This window comes from Herpailurus yagouaroundi, unplaced genomic scaffold, assembly GCF_014898765.1.
Source record: "Herpailurus yagouaroundi ecotype Mexico unplaced genomic scaffold, PumYag 28, whole genome shotgun sequence".
Lineage (NCBI taxonomy): Eukaryota > Metazoa > Chordata > Mammalia > Carnivora > Felidae > Herpailurus > Herpailurus yagouaroundi.
Window position 1 is genome coordinate 113,051,189 of NW_024412376.1, and position 21,092 is coordinate 113,072,280.

The following is a 21,092-nucleotide window of genomic DNA, read 5'->3' on the forward strand; positions in this document are numbered from 1 at the left end:
AAAAAAAAAAAAAAAGTCTGACTTCGGCTCAGGTCATGATCTCACAGTCCGTAAGTTGGAGCCCCACCTTGGGTTCTGTGCTGATAGCTTGGAGCCTGGAGCCTGCTTCAGATTCTGTGTCTCCCTCTCTCTCTCTCCCTATGCCTGCTTGCACTCTGTCTCTCTCTCTCAAAAATAAACATTAAAAAAATTTTTTTAAGAAAGAAAATATTTTTAAAAATTGTATATTTTATTTTTTCAACTTTGTGCTACACATTCTTTATATCAGTAATATTTATAATAAACTTGTATACATATATTCATACACATGATTTTTTCAAGAATGCTCTTCTTCAACATTTATCACATCACTGATTATAAGGATCCTATTAAGAAATTCCTCTCTTAGCCCAATACAATTAGAATATTTCTTCTGAACAACTGGTATATATGGGCTACTCTGTATGCAACTGGTCAGACCTGTTCTCTAGTGTGGGAAGATCAAATCCACCTCCAGTAAGTATAGTAGAGTTTTTATGGCATAATTTTTTTTTTCTGAATTAGCCTCATTCTTGACTTTTTTATTTTCCTCTGTTTTGCCCAATAGAACTTATTTTACTAGGTTCTGCTTTGTGTCCTTATTTTATTTTTCTGAATAAAGTAAGGCAGAAAAATAAGTAAGTAAATTTTTTTTCCAGACCTATTTCTATAATGATGAAGTTGTGGATTTGTTTGGGTTGACCTATTTATTTTCAATGGACAAAGAGCAATTAAAAATGGATGGAAAGGTATAAGGGAAGCAGAACAGAATTAAAAAAAAATGCACACAAATCTTTTTCTGATGGATTGTCTAGATTAAGCTAAGTAAACTTTGCTGAGACAAAGGAGGAAGCAACAGAGGAGGAAGTGGCCGAATTAGATAGAGTGCTGATCTATTGATTAGAAGAAAGGAAGTTTTATCTTTTTTTTTTTTTTTTTTTTAATTGTAGGGTTGAAAAGAGCCTTAAAGGTCATCTGTCTAATCCAGCTGCCATCTGATGCTTGAATCTCCTCCATGGCATCCCTCCCTGTAGCCATCCTGTCTATGTTGGAATATCTCAAACATGGAACTTATGCCTCTATGCCATTCTGCCTGCTAGCAAGGCACAGTCGTTCCTCCAGTTAATTTCCATCCAATGGTCCTAGTCCTCTTTCTCTGTAATAACATGAAACGAATTCATTGACTCTTTCACATGACCTCCTGACAGTCTTTCAAATATGTCAAGGCAGCTTTAAATTCGTCCCTACTATAAGCTGAATTATCTCCACTTCTCGCCTGTTCTATCTCTATGCTTTCTCCTGAGACTATTGCCCCCTCCCCAAATTTCCTAAAGTCTGCACCCTCTTTTAACAAAATGGGTAGATGGACAATTCTGCAGTATTTCATTGTAACAGTCTGTTCATGGCATAGTGGTTAAGAATGCTGGCTCAGGAGCAGGACCTGGATGGTACCCCTTTCATTAACTGTCTGATCTTGTACAACTTCTGAATCCCTAAACTTGACTACTCTCATCTATAAGTGGTGATTAAAATAGTATACCACTCAGAAGAGTTGTTATGCGAATTAGATGAGATAATGTATGTAAAATGCTTGAATGCGTGCTATGTGGCAGCTCATCTCTCAAGTCCTTAAATTCATTATCTCGTCTAATCCTTTTGATAACCTCATGTAATGGGTGATTCTTTTTATCCTAATTTTAGGGATTTGGAAATGATGTTGGACAAGATCTTTTATTTGCTTCCCTGGGTTTCCTTTTATCCCTTTACCACACAGTGCTGTGCACAGGAGAGGGACCTGTGGGGACAACATCAAGGGTCCCTTTATTCCCATTGTGTTGGACCCTAGTTAACACTGGCAGGAGATCAGAAGCCTGAGGAGAGTGAGGTATTTATGCAATTGCTTCCTCAGTCAAAGATCTTACTCCTCTCAATGTAGTCATCTTCATACACTTCTGTTCACTCTTCTCCCACTTTTTTTTTTTTTTTTAATTCTCGGCATCAAAGTAGGGAACTGTTCCTAGCCTCAGAGTTCTATTCTATCCTTTGTAGTTTTCCTATATCCTGTCCACTGCTTTGAATATAGCATCTTCATTAAGCTCTCTTCAAAAATGCCCAATCTGAGGGGCTCCTGGCTGGCTTGATCAGTAGGGCACGGACTCCTGATCTTGGTTAGGGGCATATGTAAGTTCGAGCCCCACGTTGGGTTTAGAGATTACTTAAAAATAAAATCTTAAAAAAAAATGCCCAATTTGAGATGTCATCTGTTTCCTACCAGTTCCCTGTCTGATATACTGACACAGACAGGTTAGGTAACTAGCCCAAGACCCACAGTTCACAGTGGCAGAGACAGGATAACAAGCCAGGCAGTCTGCCTGAAGACCAGGCGGCAGTCACTAAGCTGTACTCACTAAGCTGTACTGCCTCATGCCAGGTAGCAAGTGAGCAATAACTATTCACTCACCCACTATGTATACTGTACAAGGGTTAGACCAGGGTCTCTCATAGTCTCACTGACATCAGTAGGAAGTTGGAAGGCACAACAGAGGGATTCATTTTATTAAAATTTATTATGGCATTTGAAAACACCTCCATATGAATCTTACCTGTCCAGAACTCTGGTGAAAGTCATCATTTTAAGTTTGTTTTTGTTTGTTTGTTTTTGCATGTTCTTATTTTTTTTCAATCTTTTATTTAAATTCTCATTAGTTAACATATAGTGTAATATTGGAATAGAATTTAGTGATTCGTCACTTACATGTAACACCCAGTGCTCAACACATTTTGTTTGTTTGTTTTTTAAATGATTTCTGGTTAATTTACCACTAATGGCACTAAAATACCTGCAAGGTGGAATACATCATAAAAGCTGTTTTTTCTGTCTCTTTCATTAAATCTGGGCACGCAATAATGATGTTCCAAGAACTGTGGGCTACTGCATCCATGGTACAAAATGTTTGTATTTAAACAAGTTACTAGATCATAAAATCTCCTACAGGTATAGCATTCCATGGTAGGCAAACATTTGACACTAAAACGCTACATTTTATTTGTGGGAAAAATGAAATACACAGTTTTTGATCTTTGGAAAAATTGAAATATAAATCAAGTATTTGATAGGGGTGCCTGGGTGGCTCAGTTGGTTGAGTGTCCGACTTGGGCTCAGGTCATGATCTCACAGTTCGTGGGTTTGAGCCCCATATCCGGCTCTGCTGACAGCTCAGAGCCTGGAGCCTGCTTCAGATTCTGTGTCTCCCTCTCTCTCTGCTCCTCCCCTGTTCATGCTCTGTCTCTCAAAAATAAATAAATGTAAAAATAAAAAAATTAAAAATAAATTATTTGAAATTAATACTAATAAATAAATCTCAGAATCTCTTTATTCTCATGCTTAAGCTCTTAGAAGTCCCTTTAGCAGGTTATGTTTTCATCTCCCTAGAAAAATTAAATTGTGACATATTTTATGTTATGAGGCTTTGGGGATCATCTAGTTTCTTTCGGATAATAACTGCATGATACAGCAAGATAAAAAACTGGGGAAATTAAGGCTACCCCTTGGCATTAAGCAAGTTGTATCTTGTTACCTAGCTAAAATTTTCACTTTTCAACTAAGTTTTTACCACTGGGATCAGAAAGAAAAAAATGCAAAACTAAAGACACAAGTTTATATCTTCTTCGTAGGTGCCCTGGAAACTTTACCATAGGTCTTATATCTGATAGTATCCACAGATATCAACGTTCTTATTTGAATTGGTTTTACTAGAATATCTTTACTCTTGAGAGACAGAAAACCCCAAATGAATAAAACTATATAACATGTCTATATTGGAAAAAATTGAACCAGTCAAATGTGTTTAACTACTTACTGTTGGACTTTTTTTGTCAGAATAAAAAAAAAGTGTAGTTCCTCTCAACTCTGTCCAGTAATGTTTATACTCCTGTGGGAAAGAAAGTAAGAGCATTATTTCATTGGTATATATTCAACTGTTTTCTTGTTACCACTTTTCTTTGTAACTTCCTTAATTGCTGTTTGATATAGGTTTCTTCTTTACCCTGAGATAAATCACCTAACTTATGGCTTAATTTTACATTTAACTCCTTTTTTTAAAGTTCATTCATTCATTCATTCATTCAGAGAGCAAGGAGCAGCAGAGAGAGAGGGAGAGAGAGAAAACTCCAAGCAGGCTCTGCACTGTTAGCACAGAGCCCAACATAGGACTTGAGCTCACAAACCCTGAGATCGTGACCTGAGCTGAAACCAAGAGTCGGACTCTTAAACGACTGAGCCACCAGGGCTCCCCTTTACATCTAGGTCTTGATTAAATCTTTCACAAATTTATTTTAGCATAAGGTGTGAGGTAAGGATGTAATTTGATTTGTGTTTAAATAGGTCATTTTTCAAAACTTTCCCCATTGATTTAAGACACTTGACTTTTTATGTAGGCATCAGTGGAAGCCTGCACCTGTAAGAGGAGCCATTTAGGGGTCAAGATAGGACAAGCATTAAATATCTAGATTCCAGGACAATTGAAAGGATTGAATAAATTGGCATATGTAAAGCACTTAGAGTACATGGCTTATAGTGTGGGTCCTATAAATAGTGTATGTTTATATAAATAAAGGCAATGGAATAGTTCATAATCATAAAAATAGTTTAACATCAAAGCTAAACATTGAAGTCCGAATTTCATTCATTATTGCTACATTCACATTATTATGGGTTTTATAGAAATACAACTTTTTAGGTTTAAAAAATTTAAATAACCTAGTTTCATTTCACTCAAGTGAAAGTTATTTAAATAAGGGGAATTTACATTCTGTGAAGACTGGCTGTATTACAAAAGAATGACATGGGGGTTTCGAGAATAAAATCCTTCCAAGTGTAAATACTTACCTTCATACCCAGCTCTTTCCAAAAATATGTTTTTAAAAATTCCAGTTTTATAGACATGTTAATCATTCCTTTAGAGTTTAATAAGCTCAATGTTTATGACATGCTGGATTATCTTGACTTATATTGAGGATTAATGTAAGAGAATTACATGATTTTTTTCTTATGCTTATAAATGTGAAGACACTTTTATATATTATGGCATTTTGTGTCTAATACTGACATACCATTTATCCTTTCTTAGCCCATCAAACTGTTTCTCACCTCTTCAGAACTGATATACTTCTTTTCTCAAATAATGGAAACTCTGTAACCCATCTTGTTTTTATTTGTCTTGGTTCCCACGAAGCTCAAGATTAAATTCATTCTGAATTACAACAATCATCTTTCTCATGTTCTTAGTAGAACTATTTTATCCCTTTTTCTTCATGGCTGATAAAGTGCTATATTAGTTAGCTTTTGTTGTGTAACAAGCCACCCTCAAACTCAGTGGACTAAAATAGCAAATGTTTGCTATTTCCCATTATTCTGTGGCTGGATGATCGTTCTTTGGATATACTTCACTGTGGCTGGTCTAGGGGTGGCCTCACACACTTGCCTGGGGTCCTAGCTGGGAATGCAGAACTGAAATATGTTTTGGTCTTTGTCCCCCATTTCCTGGCACAGAGATCCTAAAACCCTTCAAATTTCCTGAATGGTAGGACTGTTTTTGTTACTAGTAATGAGTCACTTTACGTAATACCTGAGTTTATACTAATGAGATGACTTAGGATGGAATGCCTGGATAGCTTCAAGATAGGTCTGGTGGCTAAAAGGACAACTGATTACTGGGTTGGAACTTTCAGCCCTACCTACCAACCTCTAGGAAAAATGGAGGATGGGCTGGGAGATTTAAGTTTCATAAAAATTCTTGAACAATGTGATTTGATAAAATTCCTAACTGGTGAACACATTCACATGTTGAGAGGTTGATACAGCCAAACTCAGTACGGACAGAAGCATGTGTGCTTGGGGCCCTTCCAGATCTTGCCCTATGGACCTCTTGATCTGCCTGTTCATTTGTATCTTTTACCAGAAAATGTAAGTAACGTGGCTTCCTGAGTTCTGTGAGCCAGTCTAATAAATTATAAAGTCTTCAGAGGGAATCATGGCAGCTTTTGATTTATAGTGAGTTGGTCAGAAGTATAGGAGGTCTGGGACTTTCAGTTGGTGACTGAAGTGGAGGGCAGTCTTGTGGGACTGTGCCCTTAACTAAGCGGTGGGGTCTGCACTACATCTGGATAGGTAGTGTCAGAATTCAGCTGAATTGTTGAACAGCCAGATGGTGTCCAGAGAGTCAGAGAATTAGTTGTTGGTGTTGGAAAACACTCTACTGAGAAAACCAGAGTCTCACTCCACAGGGTCTTGTCTCCAGTCAGGTAAGCCTATATTTGTTCACATGCTGGCAGAAGGATTCCCAGGAGCAAGAGAAGGCAAACCTAATGTGTGAGGTTTCTAATTTTCTCCCTTTGTCACATTTACCGAAGCATGACCTAGTCCAGATTTCAAGGGGTAGAAAAATAAAGTCAATCTCTTCATGAAAGACCAGAGAAGTCACATTTCAAAGGGGGAATGCATACAGTGAGGCTTGAACAAATTGGTAGTATTACTGTAGCAATCTACTTCAGGGGCAGAGTTGGAATGTGGGACAAGTTTCTTTGTCCAACCCTGTGGTCTTTCCAGTCCGTCCTACCTCCTAATTGAGAGCTGGCTATAATGTTACATAAGGAACCTGCTGATACCTCCTGAGCTAAGAACAAATTAACATAGAAAAGACCAATTCAAAGGGGCATAGGATTGAAGAATCAGCCAATGTGTTATTGGCATTGCGATAGCATTTACCTGGTTTCTCTGCCACCTTCTTATGTCCTCAAATCTATCCTGCACAGTACAGCCAGAGTGAATTAAGAGGCAACATGTTCAACTTAGCCCCTTTCTATCCTCTCTGTGCTCAGCGTATTAGGAGAGAGTAGGTGTTCTTTTTCTGGTCCTGCCATGTGGTAAAGGGCCTCCAGGAGGGGTAGGCTTGTGGCTTTTAAACTGAGTTAGTGAGTGACTCAAGGTAGCTCAAGCCTACCTAAATCTGGTATAAAGTGTTAGCATTGTTTTGGCCATAAATCTAAACAACATAGCGATAGATTTTATTAATGATAAAAGTACCTAATTGATCTGTGTGGGATTCCTCTGTCTTAATTTTTAATTGGTTTCAAAATTGGGAGACAGAAAATCATATCTCTCTTTTTAATTTTTTTAATCATATCTCTCTTTTTAAGCCTTTCACATCCCGTTCTACTGGTAAGCCTCTGCCATGCAGGAATCAAGTCGAAGCTACACTATAATTTGGAACTAGGACGGGAGTGAGGGAGAGAGGGAAGATCAGAATGCAGGCAAATTGGTTGGAGAACTTAATGACAGGGTGTGTGGTTTTACTGGAGTATGGCATCTAAGATCAAGTTCAAACTGCAGATTCTATGATTTCTTGGAGGAAAAGTAAGCAAGAGGGGCGCCTGGGTGGCGCAGTTGGTTAAGCGCCCGACTTCAGCCAGGTCACAATCTTGCGGTCCATGAGTTCAAGCCCCGCGTCGGGCTCTGGGCTGATGGCTCGGAGCCTGGAGCCTGTTTCCGGTTCTGTGTCTCCCTCTCTCTCTGCCCCTCCCCCGTTCATGCTCTGTCTCTCTCTGTCCCAAAAATAAATAAACGTTGAAAAAAAAAATTTAAAAATAAGCAAGAGAAAACTCTGAAATCAAAGTGTACCACTCTCTTCGTCTTCCAAATTAGATCTATGGGTATTATCCTGCCATATGATAGGAAAACTAAAATCCCTCATTGCCAAAGCTTATTGAGTTCCTTCTATACATACAGGTGACATCCATCTATGCTTCTAAGAAAAATTACAGAGGTGGTTCAGTCAGGAGAGAATGATATGAACTGGGTAGAATTAATCAGGGAAAAATAAGAGTTTTACTGATAAACATACAGATTCATGGAAAGGATTAAGGAGGGTTTATTAAGGGTGGGGCGGGGGGAAGAAGCAAGAACAAAGGTAGTGAGCTAAGAATAAAGGCAGCCTGGAGGAAAGGTAAGATTACAAATAACAATAGGTCCTGTCAACTTCAACCACAGCCACAACCCTAAGAATAGATCAAACTTATATTCAGTACACAGAGACCAGTGGGTCACAGTCTTGATTGAGTTTCAGATAAGCTCTTATAAATATACCAGTATAATTCTAAATGAACTAGTGGTGAGGACTAGTCAGAGATATGTTATTTTGACACTGATACGGTGACCACATTCTTATGTTCAAGTTAATTAAAAGACATATTATACATATTGTTTTTAAGGCATATCACAGATTGAAGAAACTATGAAATGTTGCCCAAGTTCTATCTCCGATTTTTTTATTAATTTTTTTAATGTTTATTTATTTTTGAGAGAGAGAGAGAGCACAAGCAGGGAGGGCAGAGGGGGAGACACAGAATCCGAGGCAGGCTCCAGGCTCTGAGTTGTCAGCACAGAGCCTCATGTGGGGCTTGAGCTCATGAACCACGAGATCATAATCTGAGCCGAAGTCTGACGCTTAATTGACGGAGCCACCCAGGCACACCTCTATCTTAATTTCAAACAGTTCCAGAAAAATGAGAATTTTCCCCATTTGCAAAAACTGTGTTTTCATTGGCATCCTGTTGTGGCATTTAATAGAGCTTATTATCAAATAAATCTTCCTGATCAGTCCAAAATTTTCGTGCTGTTGTTTAAGTAAGTCCACATTATCTTTTTCATGAAGATTATGTATTTTTAATGGATTCTTGACCTGGGATCCATGGACTTTCTGGAATTGCATTTAAAATGGTACATGTTGGTACCTTTTCCTAGGGGCAAAAATCCTTAAATTCTTACAAGTCCCCTGTCACAAAAATAGCTAGGAAGCACCTCTAAATGTGTGATCTCCTTACAGACCAGGTTAGTCCTCAGTTATATTTTCTCTAGTTTAAATGTTCTGAATTCCTTCAACAAAGACCCCACTTAACGTTCTGCAGAGTATCCCAACTTCCTCTATCCCATTTTCTTTTAAAGATAACCTTCCATATATCCCTGGTTTTCCTTCACTTTTAAAGGTTCCCAGGCACTTCGCTGCTGCCTAGAAATCCCATTATTTTCCTTAGATTTTTCTCACAGCTTCTATTTTCACTAGCGCTATAGCTCTGTGGCTCTCCTTTGAGCCATATTACCAGTTGACCCTCCAACAATGTAGGGGGTTAGGGTGCTGACCCTCCTGCACAGTCAAAAATTCACATATTACTTTTGACTCCAGAAAAATTTAACTACTAATAGCCCACTGCTGACCAGAAGCCTTGCCAGTAACACAGTCGATTAACACATATTTTGTAAGCTATCTGTATTATAGATCTATCCTTACAATAAAGTAAGCTAGAGAAAAATGTTATTAAGAAAACGATTGGAGAAAAAGCTACATATATAGCACTGTACTATATTCATCAAAAAATCCAAGTGTAAGTGGACCCACACTGTTCAAACCCATGTTGTTTAAGGGTCAACCGTACCTACGGATTCAAAACTGATTTTAGTATGTTAATAAGATTATAATAAATAATAAAATGAATGAATATAACCTTTAGTGTAAGCCAGGTATTTTATATGTTATCTTCTTTAATCCTTGAAACCACCCTATAATTAGACAATATTGTTATCCTCTTGCTCTCTTCTCCTTGACATACAAGTGAAAGATGTTGTTATGAATTCGAGTGGAAACAAGTCAATTTCACCAGAAATATTTATATCTATAGTTTATTCTTTCCATTTCAAAGTATGCTTTCTAAAAAAAGGTAGAGTAACAGTCAGGTAAGAGAGTCATCACTCCTTACTGTAGACTAAGCCTCTTGAAGGTAGGATCTTTGTGTTGTATTTATATTCTCTGGAACTCGGTAGGATGCTTGATGCATAGGGGACACACTATAAACATTGTTTGAGTGAATAAATTAGTTGAGCACCTGTTGTATTCCAGGCATTGTACTTTAGGTGGCAAGTTGTAGTTTTTCCATTTTATAGTTTGAGAAAATTGAATCTCAAGAAGATAGAGTAAATTCCACAAGATCACAAGCAGTTTAAGTGGCAAAACCATCAGGTAAAGACATGTTTTACTGACTCTAAAATCCTTGTTCTTCCTGCTAACCATCATCAGAAACAGTTATTATAAATACTTCGATGAACATTTAATGAATAATCAAATTTAAATTACAAATTAGAGGGGTGCCTGGGTGGCTCAGTCAGTTGGGCGTCCGACTTAGGCTCAGGTCAGGATCTCACGGTTGGTGGATTCGAGCCCCATGTCGGACTCTGTGCTGAGAGCTCTGAGCCTGGAGCCTGCTTCAGATTCTGTGTTTCCCTCTCCCTCCGCCCCTCCCCCACTCAAGCTCTGTCTCTGTGTCTCTCAAAATAAATAAACATTTAAAAAAATTTTAATTACAAATTAGAAATTTCTTTTTCCCAATTCCTCTTTCCTGCCAAAGTAATCATGTGGCTAACCTATTGTGACAAGGTAGAATTCACTTTCAAAGCATATAAGAGGCGGGGCACCTGAGTAGCTCAGTCAGTTAAGTGGTCGACTCTTGAGCTTGGCTCAGGTCATGATCTCACAGTTGGTGGGAAAGAGCCCACACTGGGCTCTGCACTGAGAGTGTGGAGTCTGCTTGGTATTCTCTTGCTCTCTCTTTGCTCCTCTCTCACACATGCTTGTGTAGGCTCTCTCTCTCTCTCTCTCTCTCTCAAAAATAAATAAACTTAAAAAAATGAAAATGAAAAAAAGAAAAAGATGCAAAAAATAAAAGCATGTAGGAGGAACCAAAAAATATTCTAATATAACTGACAAATTTATTAATACATGTTTAACACCTCTAACAGAATATAAACTACCATGTCTTTACAAAAACCTCGAATGTGCTATTGTAGATATTTTCACATTTTTTCCGTTAATAAATCTTAAGAAAACATATCTTATTATCATTATTAAACATTTCTGATGACATTTCTTGAAACACTTAACTTTTTGCTACTTTGTTACTTTTAAAATTTCATAAAATTTGACCCAGCTTAATGATTTCTTTTTTAATTAGTAACAGACACTTTCATGTTTATTTCTCTCATTAACTTCAAATTATCCATAACTGGTATTTTCTTTTTTTCTTCTTCTTTTTTTTTTTTTTAAATGTTTATTCATTTTTGAGACAGAGAGAGACTGAGCATGAACAGGGGAGGGTCAGAGAGAGAAGGAGACACAGATTCCAAAACAGGCTCCAGGCTCCAAGCGGTCAGCACAGAGCCCGACGTGGGGCCCGAACTCACGGACCGCGTGATCATGACCCGAGCCGAAGTCGGATGCCCAACCCACTGAGCCACCCAAGCGCCCCGATAACTGGTATTTTCAAAGCACTGATTTTAACTTATTTAATTATAATTTTTCATTTTTACATTTTAAAACATATGAACTGCTTTTTGAGTTTTGTTAGAATGAATGTATTTATATATCTTAGTGTACATATTACATAACTGCAACCTACATATTGTCTTTTCAAGTCACTATCTTCATGTTTTTAGAATACACAACTATATTTAATGCTAAACAATATCAATTTTAGCATTTTCATAATTTATTTTTACAAAAGTTTACTATTAAAAAATAATTTTACCATTATTTGTAAACTTCAAACAACTAAGAGGAAGAGCAAAAGTTTTCATTTCAATCATAATATTTTGTATTAAGTGATACAAGTCATTGTGGAAGCATACTAGTAAATAGAAAAAAATATCAAACATTTTATCTTCCAAGCTGAAATCTTCTGTTATGTTTACCTAAATTCTTTGGAAATGTAGCTTATTCAATTTTTTTTACATTGGTGACTTAACATTAGAATGTTATATTATTATATATAATACATACATATATACCTGAATGTGCTTAAGCCACACATTGTCTTTATAATTATGCAAAATTGGCATCATATTTCTGAGCTCAGGGAAGAGGGCTTAATCACAACAAAAACAAGGTGGCACTTGTCACATCACATCACCATGAAACAAATTTTATATTAAGGCAGAAGCTGCTAGTTGCAACGTTATCATCTATGGACTTACCTGGCATTCTGACCTCTTGACTAACAAAAAACCTTCAAAGTACAAAGGTAGAGCAGTAATCTTTAACCTTTCTTGGAAGATCCTGCGAGGAGCTGGTTTTGGGGGCTTCTTATCCATCATACCCTCTTGGTGTGTGGTTTGATTTCAACTATATCCAGTCTCAAACAAAATGAGATCTCCTTTGTGTGAGAGGAAAAAGCAACTGTTCAAAGAGGAAGTCCCAACTCGATATTTAACCACCAACAGTACACACATACACACACACACACACACACACACACACACACACACACACTTTTTTCCTTTACTTTTTGTGGGGTGAGAAAGAACAGGCATAGACCAACTTTGAAAGGGCGATCTCTATGCAAATTTAGAATTACTGAGGATTACAGTAGCAAAATAAGTAGAAGATTAATATCACCAGGGGATGAAAAGAACCGATGTGGAGGTTATAAACTTTGGAGGAGTCATCAAGGTCACATTTGTTTTCTTCCACCTTCTTTTATTTATTGCTTTCCATCTTTACCCCCACAATATATGACTTGAATTAACTTGACTCCATTAAAAATTACTTTATAGGATAATTTTATTAGTACTATTTCTGTTGTAAATCTTTTAAGACTGAGCTTTGCTTACATTTTTTTAAAGATTGGAGTTCCTTATCCCATGCCTATTTTGATGATCCACTAAATATAAACCACATGGCAACATGGGGTTTTTTTACTTTTCTGTCAGTAAGAATTTTGAGTTCATGGGTTACCAGTTGGCAAAATATGTCTGGCAGAGAAAGCTGTAATACTTCAAACTTTTAACTTGTTCTTTTATGTTTTCTGAGCTGTGGATCACTGATGCGAAGATGCATAGATGGGGTCTCTACGGTTATCTAGTAAGATTTAGAAAGCTACTTTGGGGCCCAAATGCATTCAGTAGTTGTACGTGGGAAACGGTCCTTTAGAGACTGGATTTGGCCGAGCACTGTGCAAGGAATGATGGGGGAAGGAAACACTGGAAGGAATCATGGTATGTTTTGCAGGGATCCTGAGAAGTTCCACCATTTCTTATTTCATCCTCTGTATTTCAGAATTACTATGGATTTAGTATAGCCAAGGCCTGAGCATTCTCCCCAGTGAGACCAGCTGATTCTTAGAAATCAAAATAAGGTAGGACTCTCGAGTCTGATCCTCCTTTCCTAAAGGAGACATCACATGGTTTTCCCCACCAGTATGGGTTCCATTGGATCTGCAGCTGTAGATATGTGCAGCCAAATTGTCTACAAAGTGAGGTACAGCAATATAGACTAATTATCAGTTAACCAGAGGAAAGTGTTTAATTAATCATCCAAAATAAAAACAGTTTGAGACAGATATTGGGAGTTGAAGATTCAAAATCACTCCCTTGCTTATATATATCTTTTTACGTTTATTTATTTATTTTTTTTATTTTGAGAGAGAGAGAGAGAGAGAGAGAGAGAGAGAGAGTGAGAGAGAGATAGCATGAGCAGGGGAGGAGCAGAGAGAGAGGGAGAGAGAGAGAGAATCCCAAGCAGGATTCTCTGAGCCAAAATCAAGAGTTGGATGCTTAACCTACTGAGCTACCCAGGCGTCTCTCCTCTGCTTTTATATTAAGTCGAGACCTCCTTCCTATTATTACTCAAACCTTCCAGTGATAAAATACAAGTCCTGCTTTTTTTTTTTTTTTTTTTTTGAGGTAAAACCACACTACTTTTCAGTTTCAGTATAATTGGAAAATGAATGACAAGGGAAAACCTCCTGATTTGATAAGTGACCTAATCCACCTTTTTGGCAACTGGTAGCTGGTGTAACACAGGCAGGAAATGAAAGGAGAGATGAGAACAGAAAATGGAAAGAAGGGGAGGGAGATAGGATGCTGTGAAACAGCCATGGTTGGAATATGAGAAAAGTAGTCACTGGCATTGTGGCCAGGGAGAAAAGAATGCTTCTAGAAAAATGTAAGCATAGGAATATTTCTGAGAAATAATCATCTAGTTAACTATGTCTTTCTTACCTACCTTATGAAAAAAATACGCAAAATTAAAGAAAAACCAGCTTATCAGCCTCTGGAAGTTGCTTTGGTTTGCTGATTTGCAAGTCACATTAATTGTTAATATACCAATGTTCAAATGATGTCTCCTTAAAAAAACAAACAAACAAAAAAACCCTACAAGATGCAAACATCCTGAAACGTTATTAGCCAGTTAGACCTGCTCACAGTTTCCAACTGCATCATGACAATGGAAATCCTCTTATAGATATCTCAAATTTTAGGTGGTGAATAATGAGTAGCCAGTTTTGCTACTCACCAGCTGAGCCCTTGAGCAAACCATTTAACTTATCTAGGATCACAACTTCCACCCTCGTCTCAAGAGCTACAGTAGGTTCCTCAGAAGTCTCCTACTTTTCCCACTTTTTCTTCTCTAATTCATTTAAAATGACATCTAATCAAGTCACTCCCCAGCTTAAAACATTTTGACAGATTCTCATTGCTTTTGATCACTCTTTCATTTTTTTTCAGTCAACACTAAATATTGAGCACCAATAATGTGCTCAAGCATAGAATACAAGATCCTTCATAACAGGGCCCTTAAATTGAAACTCCTTAAAAAAAAACCTCTCTCCTCTAATAACTTTGGTTAATCCCAATGCTCGATACCTCACGGTCTTTTGCATCTCCTCATAACTTTCGAACTACTGTATATCTTGTTTGGGTGCCCTTCGTTCTTCTTAAAATGACAACTTCCTGCCTACCCTTCAAGACCTCAGTTGAATATATCCTTGTCTGTGAAGATTTCCTGATTTCCTGAAGCCTTCCCCATCTCCAAGGAGAAATTTTATTGCTTTCACCCTGCATTCCACAGCATCTTACAGATATTTTATTACAGTATTTGGCCTACTGTATATTAGTTATTAGTATACATTCTGTATCAACAGGAAACTAAGTTTTTCAAATACAGGGATTGTGTTGAAGTTGATAGGTAGTAGATTGCAGTAACCATTGATTAAATGACTAACTTCTGACTGGAAAATACAGTTCTAATTTGGGAGCTCTTAGCCTCTGCTGTGACAGAAGCTTCTTTTTTTCTGATATGTGTGACCATTGGTTGACGCAGGTTCTTTTGTTGCTGTGTAGAACAATCACGTTACTGTCAAACTGCTGGACACAGCCATCATCAGCTCTGTGAACAGGAGTTTGTTATACATTAGATAAATGGCTACAAATTAAACAGTTTTGAATGAAGTATAAGATTAACTCATATAAAATCAAAATCTCAGTGCTCTTTTGAGTCATCCATGTTATAATGCAATTCAAATGAATACACATTTTTATGACAGTTAAGGCTCTCTAAAGTACTTTACTATCCACTTATTAGAAATGATTCAATCACTCTGTATTAGAGCCTCCAACCTGTCTCCTGTATTTCCCAATTTCTGATCTTTGTTTCACATAATGTTTATTGATGGTTTATTGCCATTTCAATCACAACTCATTGTAGTAAATTTTGAAGATGTTTGAATACATTTATGTTTACAATCCATAACTGAAGAATACAGCTTTAATTTTAATGACTGGCTTACTTTGTGGCATAATGAGTCATAATTACTCAAAAAAAATTCTACTAGGTGTTTTGGGACAGAAAAAAAAGGCAAGGAATCACTGTTGTAGAAGTGATATACGTAGCTCTGTCAGAGTGGTTTAATTTGCTGACGTGATTTTTAGTACAAAGAGTTGCATTTACGATGATAAAAGTCTTTCTAGTTAAATGTTCTCACTATTTTTTAGTGTAGGGTATTATTTATATTAGTGAGAAATGTTTCTTGTATGTCACATAGATACAGGTTTCTAAATGAGATAAATCATTGCGTAATAGTAGCTGTAATAGAAACTGAAAATTCCAGATAGGGTGATAGTTTGGGTGGTAGAGCAATAATGAATTTAGTTTTAGCCATATCAAGCTCAATACAAAGAAAGTTTAAGTCTACATTTTTCTTCCTCTTTGCTTCATTTAAAATCCACTAAAAAACCCAAAAAACAAAAAAACCAAAAAACCCCACTACTGCTGCTTTCTGGGATAAGGTAGGTTAGTGCGCAGTATCCATTCCAGCCCCTTCCAGTGTGCCATTATTATTACTTTTTAATGTTTATTTATTTTTGAGAAAGAGAGAGAGAGAAAAAGAGAGAAAGTGTGCACGCATGTGCATGGGGGAGGGGCAGACAGAGAGGGAGACAGAATCTGAAGCAGAAGAGAATCTGAATATATCAGCACAAAACCCAACATGGGGTTCAGGCCCACGAACTGGGGAACCGTGAAATCATGACCTGAGCTGGGTCAGATGCTCAACCTACTGAGCCACCCAGGCACTCCCGTATGCCATTCTTTACTGCAGAGGCTGAAAAGCTAAAAACTACATATCCAGACCTTTTTTTTGGAGCTGGAGTTGGGTAGCAAGGTAGATGGATACAGAATTTATTCTTGATTTGCTGTTCCCCTAGGCTGAAGCATGGTCTATAGGCTTCTAATTTTTTGTGTGGCAATACTATCAGAAGTCTCAGAAGTTGATCACTAGTTTCATGGGTGGTGATAGTCAAAGCATGGAATGTCAATTTTCTGGTACCTGTCACGATGAATATGATGTGTTTCTGGAGCCAGCAGCAACAAGGAGGCTTCCTGTTCATGGAGACTTCTTATTCGTTGTGGCTTCCTAGACATGGCACTTTTGTAACAGAAGTGACTTCCTAATTGTGCAGTGTCAGTATGGTTCTGGAGATTCCAGCACCAGCATTAGCTTCTCAGCTTTTCAGTTTGCTTCCTGATTATACGTACAACAGCTGGCTCTTGGTGTTCAGTTCTGCAGTGTGTCTTTAGAAATCATTCCTGAAAGCCCTGAATATGTTATTTCTCCTTCCATCCCAACAATTCTATAAACCAATAATGCATACTAGTAGATCCCGTTTTTGCCTAAAGTAGCTATTACGAGTTCTATTCTATAGAACTGACCCCTGATCAATATAGTTCTGCACTGTCTACAGGAAGAAGTGAAAATTTATGCTAACATTGAAGGTGTTCGTAATCTAGTTCATTTTGCAAACATGAACACTCTACGATATCTGACAGATTTTCTGTCAATAGCACAGCATTTCCTTTTTTAAAATACTTTTTATTTTTTAATGTTTATTTTTATTTTTAATGTTTTTAAATTTATTTTTGAGAGAGAGAGAGAGCGAGCAGGGGAGGGGCAGAGAGAGAGGGAGACACAGAAACCAAAGCAGGTTCCAGATTCTGAGCTGTCAGCAGAGCCCAGCACAGAGCCCAACGCAGGGCCCTAAGCCACAAACCATGAGATCATGACCTTAGCTGAAGTCGGATGCTCAACCGACTCAGCCACCCAGGTGCCCCTATTTATTTATAAAATAATAATTTTTTTTGAGAGATAAAGCACATGCGGGGGAGGGGCTGAGAAAGAGGGAAAGAGAATCCCAGTGCTGCCCAGTCTGGTTAGAACCAGACTTAGGAATCAAACACACGAACTGTGAGATTATGACCTTTTTGCTTTGTGTCTTTGTTTGCAGTTTATTTTCCTACTTCTTTCACCCTTTCCCACTGTTAGGTATGGCCTACAAGCTATAGTTTGGGCACTTTATTGTTTATGAATTTCTATAGGCGCTTAAATTTACGAACATCTCATATAGCATGCTTTATAAATACTTAAAATAATTTCTTAATTTTTCCTAATAAATGGAAAACTTACTTATATAAGTTCTAGAAAAAACAAGTCTTCAGGCATAAATTAAAAAAATGAAAATTACATGCTCGTCCACCATCCACCATTAGCACGGTTTGGATGGGTACCATCACCTTTTTGGCACTTTTTCTCTATTTGTGTATATTTACATAATCAGATAAGTACATGATATTTGATAAACTACATTTTTTCATATAACTTATCTGGAGCATATATCTGTGTCAATAACTACTAATATTTATTATTTAATTTTTTGCCTAGTACCACTAAAGTAATTTAAGTCTTTGCAAGGTTAAATTATAATGCAGAAAGTATTAAACTTTTGAAAATCTAATTGTACTTTTTGAAAGTTTTTTTTTTTTTTAATGTTTGTTTTATTTTTGACAGAGAAAGAGAGAGAGAGAGCACACAGGGGAGGGCAGCGAGAGAGGAAGATACAGAGGACCTGAAGTAGGCTTTGTGCTGAGCTGGAGAGCCCGACGTGGGGCTTGAACTCATGAGCTGTGAGTTCATGACCTGACCCAAAGTCGGACGCTTAATGGACTGAGTCACCCAAGAGCCCCTATTTCTTTCTTTAAAAAAAATTTTTTTTAAATGTTTATTTATTTTTGAGAGAGAGAGAGAGAGAGGCAGACTGCGAACAGGGGAGGGGCAGAGAGAGAGATGGAGACACAGAATCTGAAGCAGGCTCCAGGCTCTGAGCTGTCAGCACAGAGCCGGTCGTGGGGCTTGAACTCATAAACTGTGAGATTGTGACCTAAGCCAAAATCTGACGCTTAACCGACTGAGCCACCGAGGCACCCCTAAATATGTTTTAAATGACAAAAGCTAATTTTTCAGAATTATGCTGACTAGAAGTAAACTACAGGCTACAGAATGGAGATCCAGAGAATAGTGTATTTGTTGTGTTCTTTTTATTTATTAAAAAAAATTTTTTATAAGGAAACTCTACCAGCAGTGTGGGGTTCAAACTCAAAACTCTGAGATCAAGAGTCACATGCTCTACCTACTGACTCAGTCACCCCTGTTGTGTTCTTGGGAAGAGAAACAATGTATATATATATATATATATATATATATATATATATATACATATATATATAATAGAATTCAACAGCAACTATGAATCAAACACTTGGCACAGAGGTAACTGTAAAGATTTCTATGTAGCACTCAATTAAGAACTCATGGGGACTTTTAACCCATTGTATAAAATTGTTTTCATGAACGTTGCTGCCACCTACCTGCATACTGCAAACACACTTTATAATTTGGCAATTAGAGTCTTAGCCTATTTAGTAGAGAAAAGGCTACTTAAAGTGAGTGTACTTAACACATGGAACAACATTTGACAGTAAAGAATTTTAAAAATGTAAATGTTATATTAAAAAATAAACTCCAAAATTATATAAATAAGTTTATTTCACTTTAGCAAATTAAGTTATAATTGAAATGTTTATAATTTTTACAAATTGATTTTTGGAGTGTAATTTTTTCTGACAAAATTATCCTATAGTAAATTGCTAATATTTTCACTTTTGACTTTTGTGTGAGGAATAAGCTTAGGAATCCCCCGGGCTTGCCAATGGGTTAACAAGGCAATAAAGAAGTACAAAGCCATAGGATGCTAACACCCGAGTTTGGGTAAACAAACAAGGCAACCAAGAATAGGGAGGCGCAAAGGCACCCAGTACATCGGTATATGAAAAAAATAAGATTAGATATGCAGGGCGGAAGCACCCCCAATTTAGTGCTATAGCAGAAAGCTGCTATCACAGGAAGGAAGGACCAAGTTAGGTAAACAGGTAAATTGGGCTATAGACCACTGCGCTGGAGATGAAGCAGCCCAGAGCAGAGATGATTATTAAAAAAAAGGTGCCTTGTTAACCCTGAGGTCACGTGTCCTATCTGTCTCCTCCCCTAGACTAGCTAAGATAAACAGAGGTGGTGCCTCATGTCCCCTGTAAACAACTTTCTGCCCGACTGCCGGCATCAGGATTTTGCTTTGTATTAACCCAAACCCCTAACCCTGAATATCTTCAAGACCTCCTTTCCCTCATGTTCATAAGTTAATGTGCACAGATTCATTGTCTCTTTGTGCACATCCATCACCATGTTTGTAAGCCTTCTGATCCTAAAAAAAACGGGGCAAGGACCCTTATTTGGGTCTCTTGTCTTTTCCCGGACATTAGCCATCTCTCATTTTTCATCCTGCATCCTGCTCTTTTGCTGGCCAAAAGAGAGCTTTAGAGTTAGAGTCTATGACACTTTGGCATAATAATTTTTTTGCAAAAATTTTGAGAACTTCAGTAATTTTATTAATGCCACTTTGCCCTATCATTTTAGTATGAAAAGTTTCCAACATACAGAGAAGCTGAAAGAGCAGTATTTTTATTTTTTAAAGTTTATTTATTTTGTATGTGTGTTTGTGTGCGTGTGTGTGTGTGAGAGAGAGAGACAGAGAGAGAGAGAAAATGCAAGTGGGGCAGGGGTAATAGAGAGAGGGAGAGAGAATCCCAAGCAGGTTCTGCACTGTCAGCATGGAGCCCGATGTTGGGCTCAAACTCATGAACCATGAGATCATGACCTGAGCCGAAATTGGACACTTAATGGACTGAGCCACCTAGGCATCCCTGAAAGAGCAGTATTAATAAACACCTACACATCTACCATGTAGTTCCAATAATTGTTAGTGTTTTGCCAGATTTGCTGTAACTATATCTTTCTTTTTAACTGAACCATTTCAAAGTACTTACAAACATCACGTTTTACCCCTTAATACTTCATATGTATATCCTTATCCTAAAAGAATAGGACATTTTCTTACATCAACACAGTAGCATTATAATATCTAAGAAAATTTTACATTTCCCTGTCATTTAATAATTACTACTTTAGTTTTCCATTGCTTAATGCTCTTTATGGCTTCGTTTTGAATCACAGTCTGACCCTAATTCACACACTGCATTTGGTTATCTCTCTCTCTCTCTATTGGTCTGATCCCCTGTGCTCGCACAGATGAATCAGAAGTGCCAGAGGTGGGGTGGCTCAGTTGGTTGAGCATGAGATTTAGGCCATGATTTCACAGTTCATGGGTCAGTGTGAAGCGTGCTTTGGAACCTCTGTCCCCCTGTCTCTTTGTACCTCCCCTCACAAGCTCACATGCTCTTTTTCAAAAATAAGTGAACATTTAGAAGAAGAAGAAGAAGAAGAAGAAGAAGAAGAAGAAGAAGAAGAAG

General features: G+C 37.5%; 1 protein-coding gene across 2 annotated transcripts in view; it reads right to left on the reverse strand.

Moving 5' to 3' along the window:
• STAP1 (signal transducing adaptor family member 1) overlaps positions 1-21,092 on the reverse strand; it is a 47,585-nt gene that overhangs the window by 23,711 nt on the left and 2,782 nt on the right. The window contains exons 3-4 of one of the 2 annotated variants that reach the window (XM_040482195.1): positions 12,095-12,273; positions 3,879-3,950 (exon numbers count right to left, since the gene is read on the reverse strand). In XM_040482195.1, the coding sequence (XP_040338129.1) occupies positions 3,879-3,950; positions 12,095-12,214 (192 nt within the window). In that variant the 5' untranslated portion in view covers positions 12,215-12,273. Of the gene's footprint in view, positions 1-3,878; positions 3,951-12,094; positions 12,309-21,092 lie in introns of those variants that run through there. The other variant, XM_040482186.1, reaches the window with a different exon arrangement.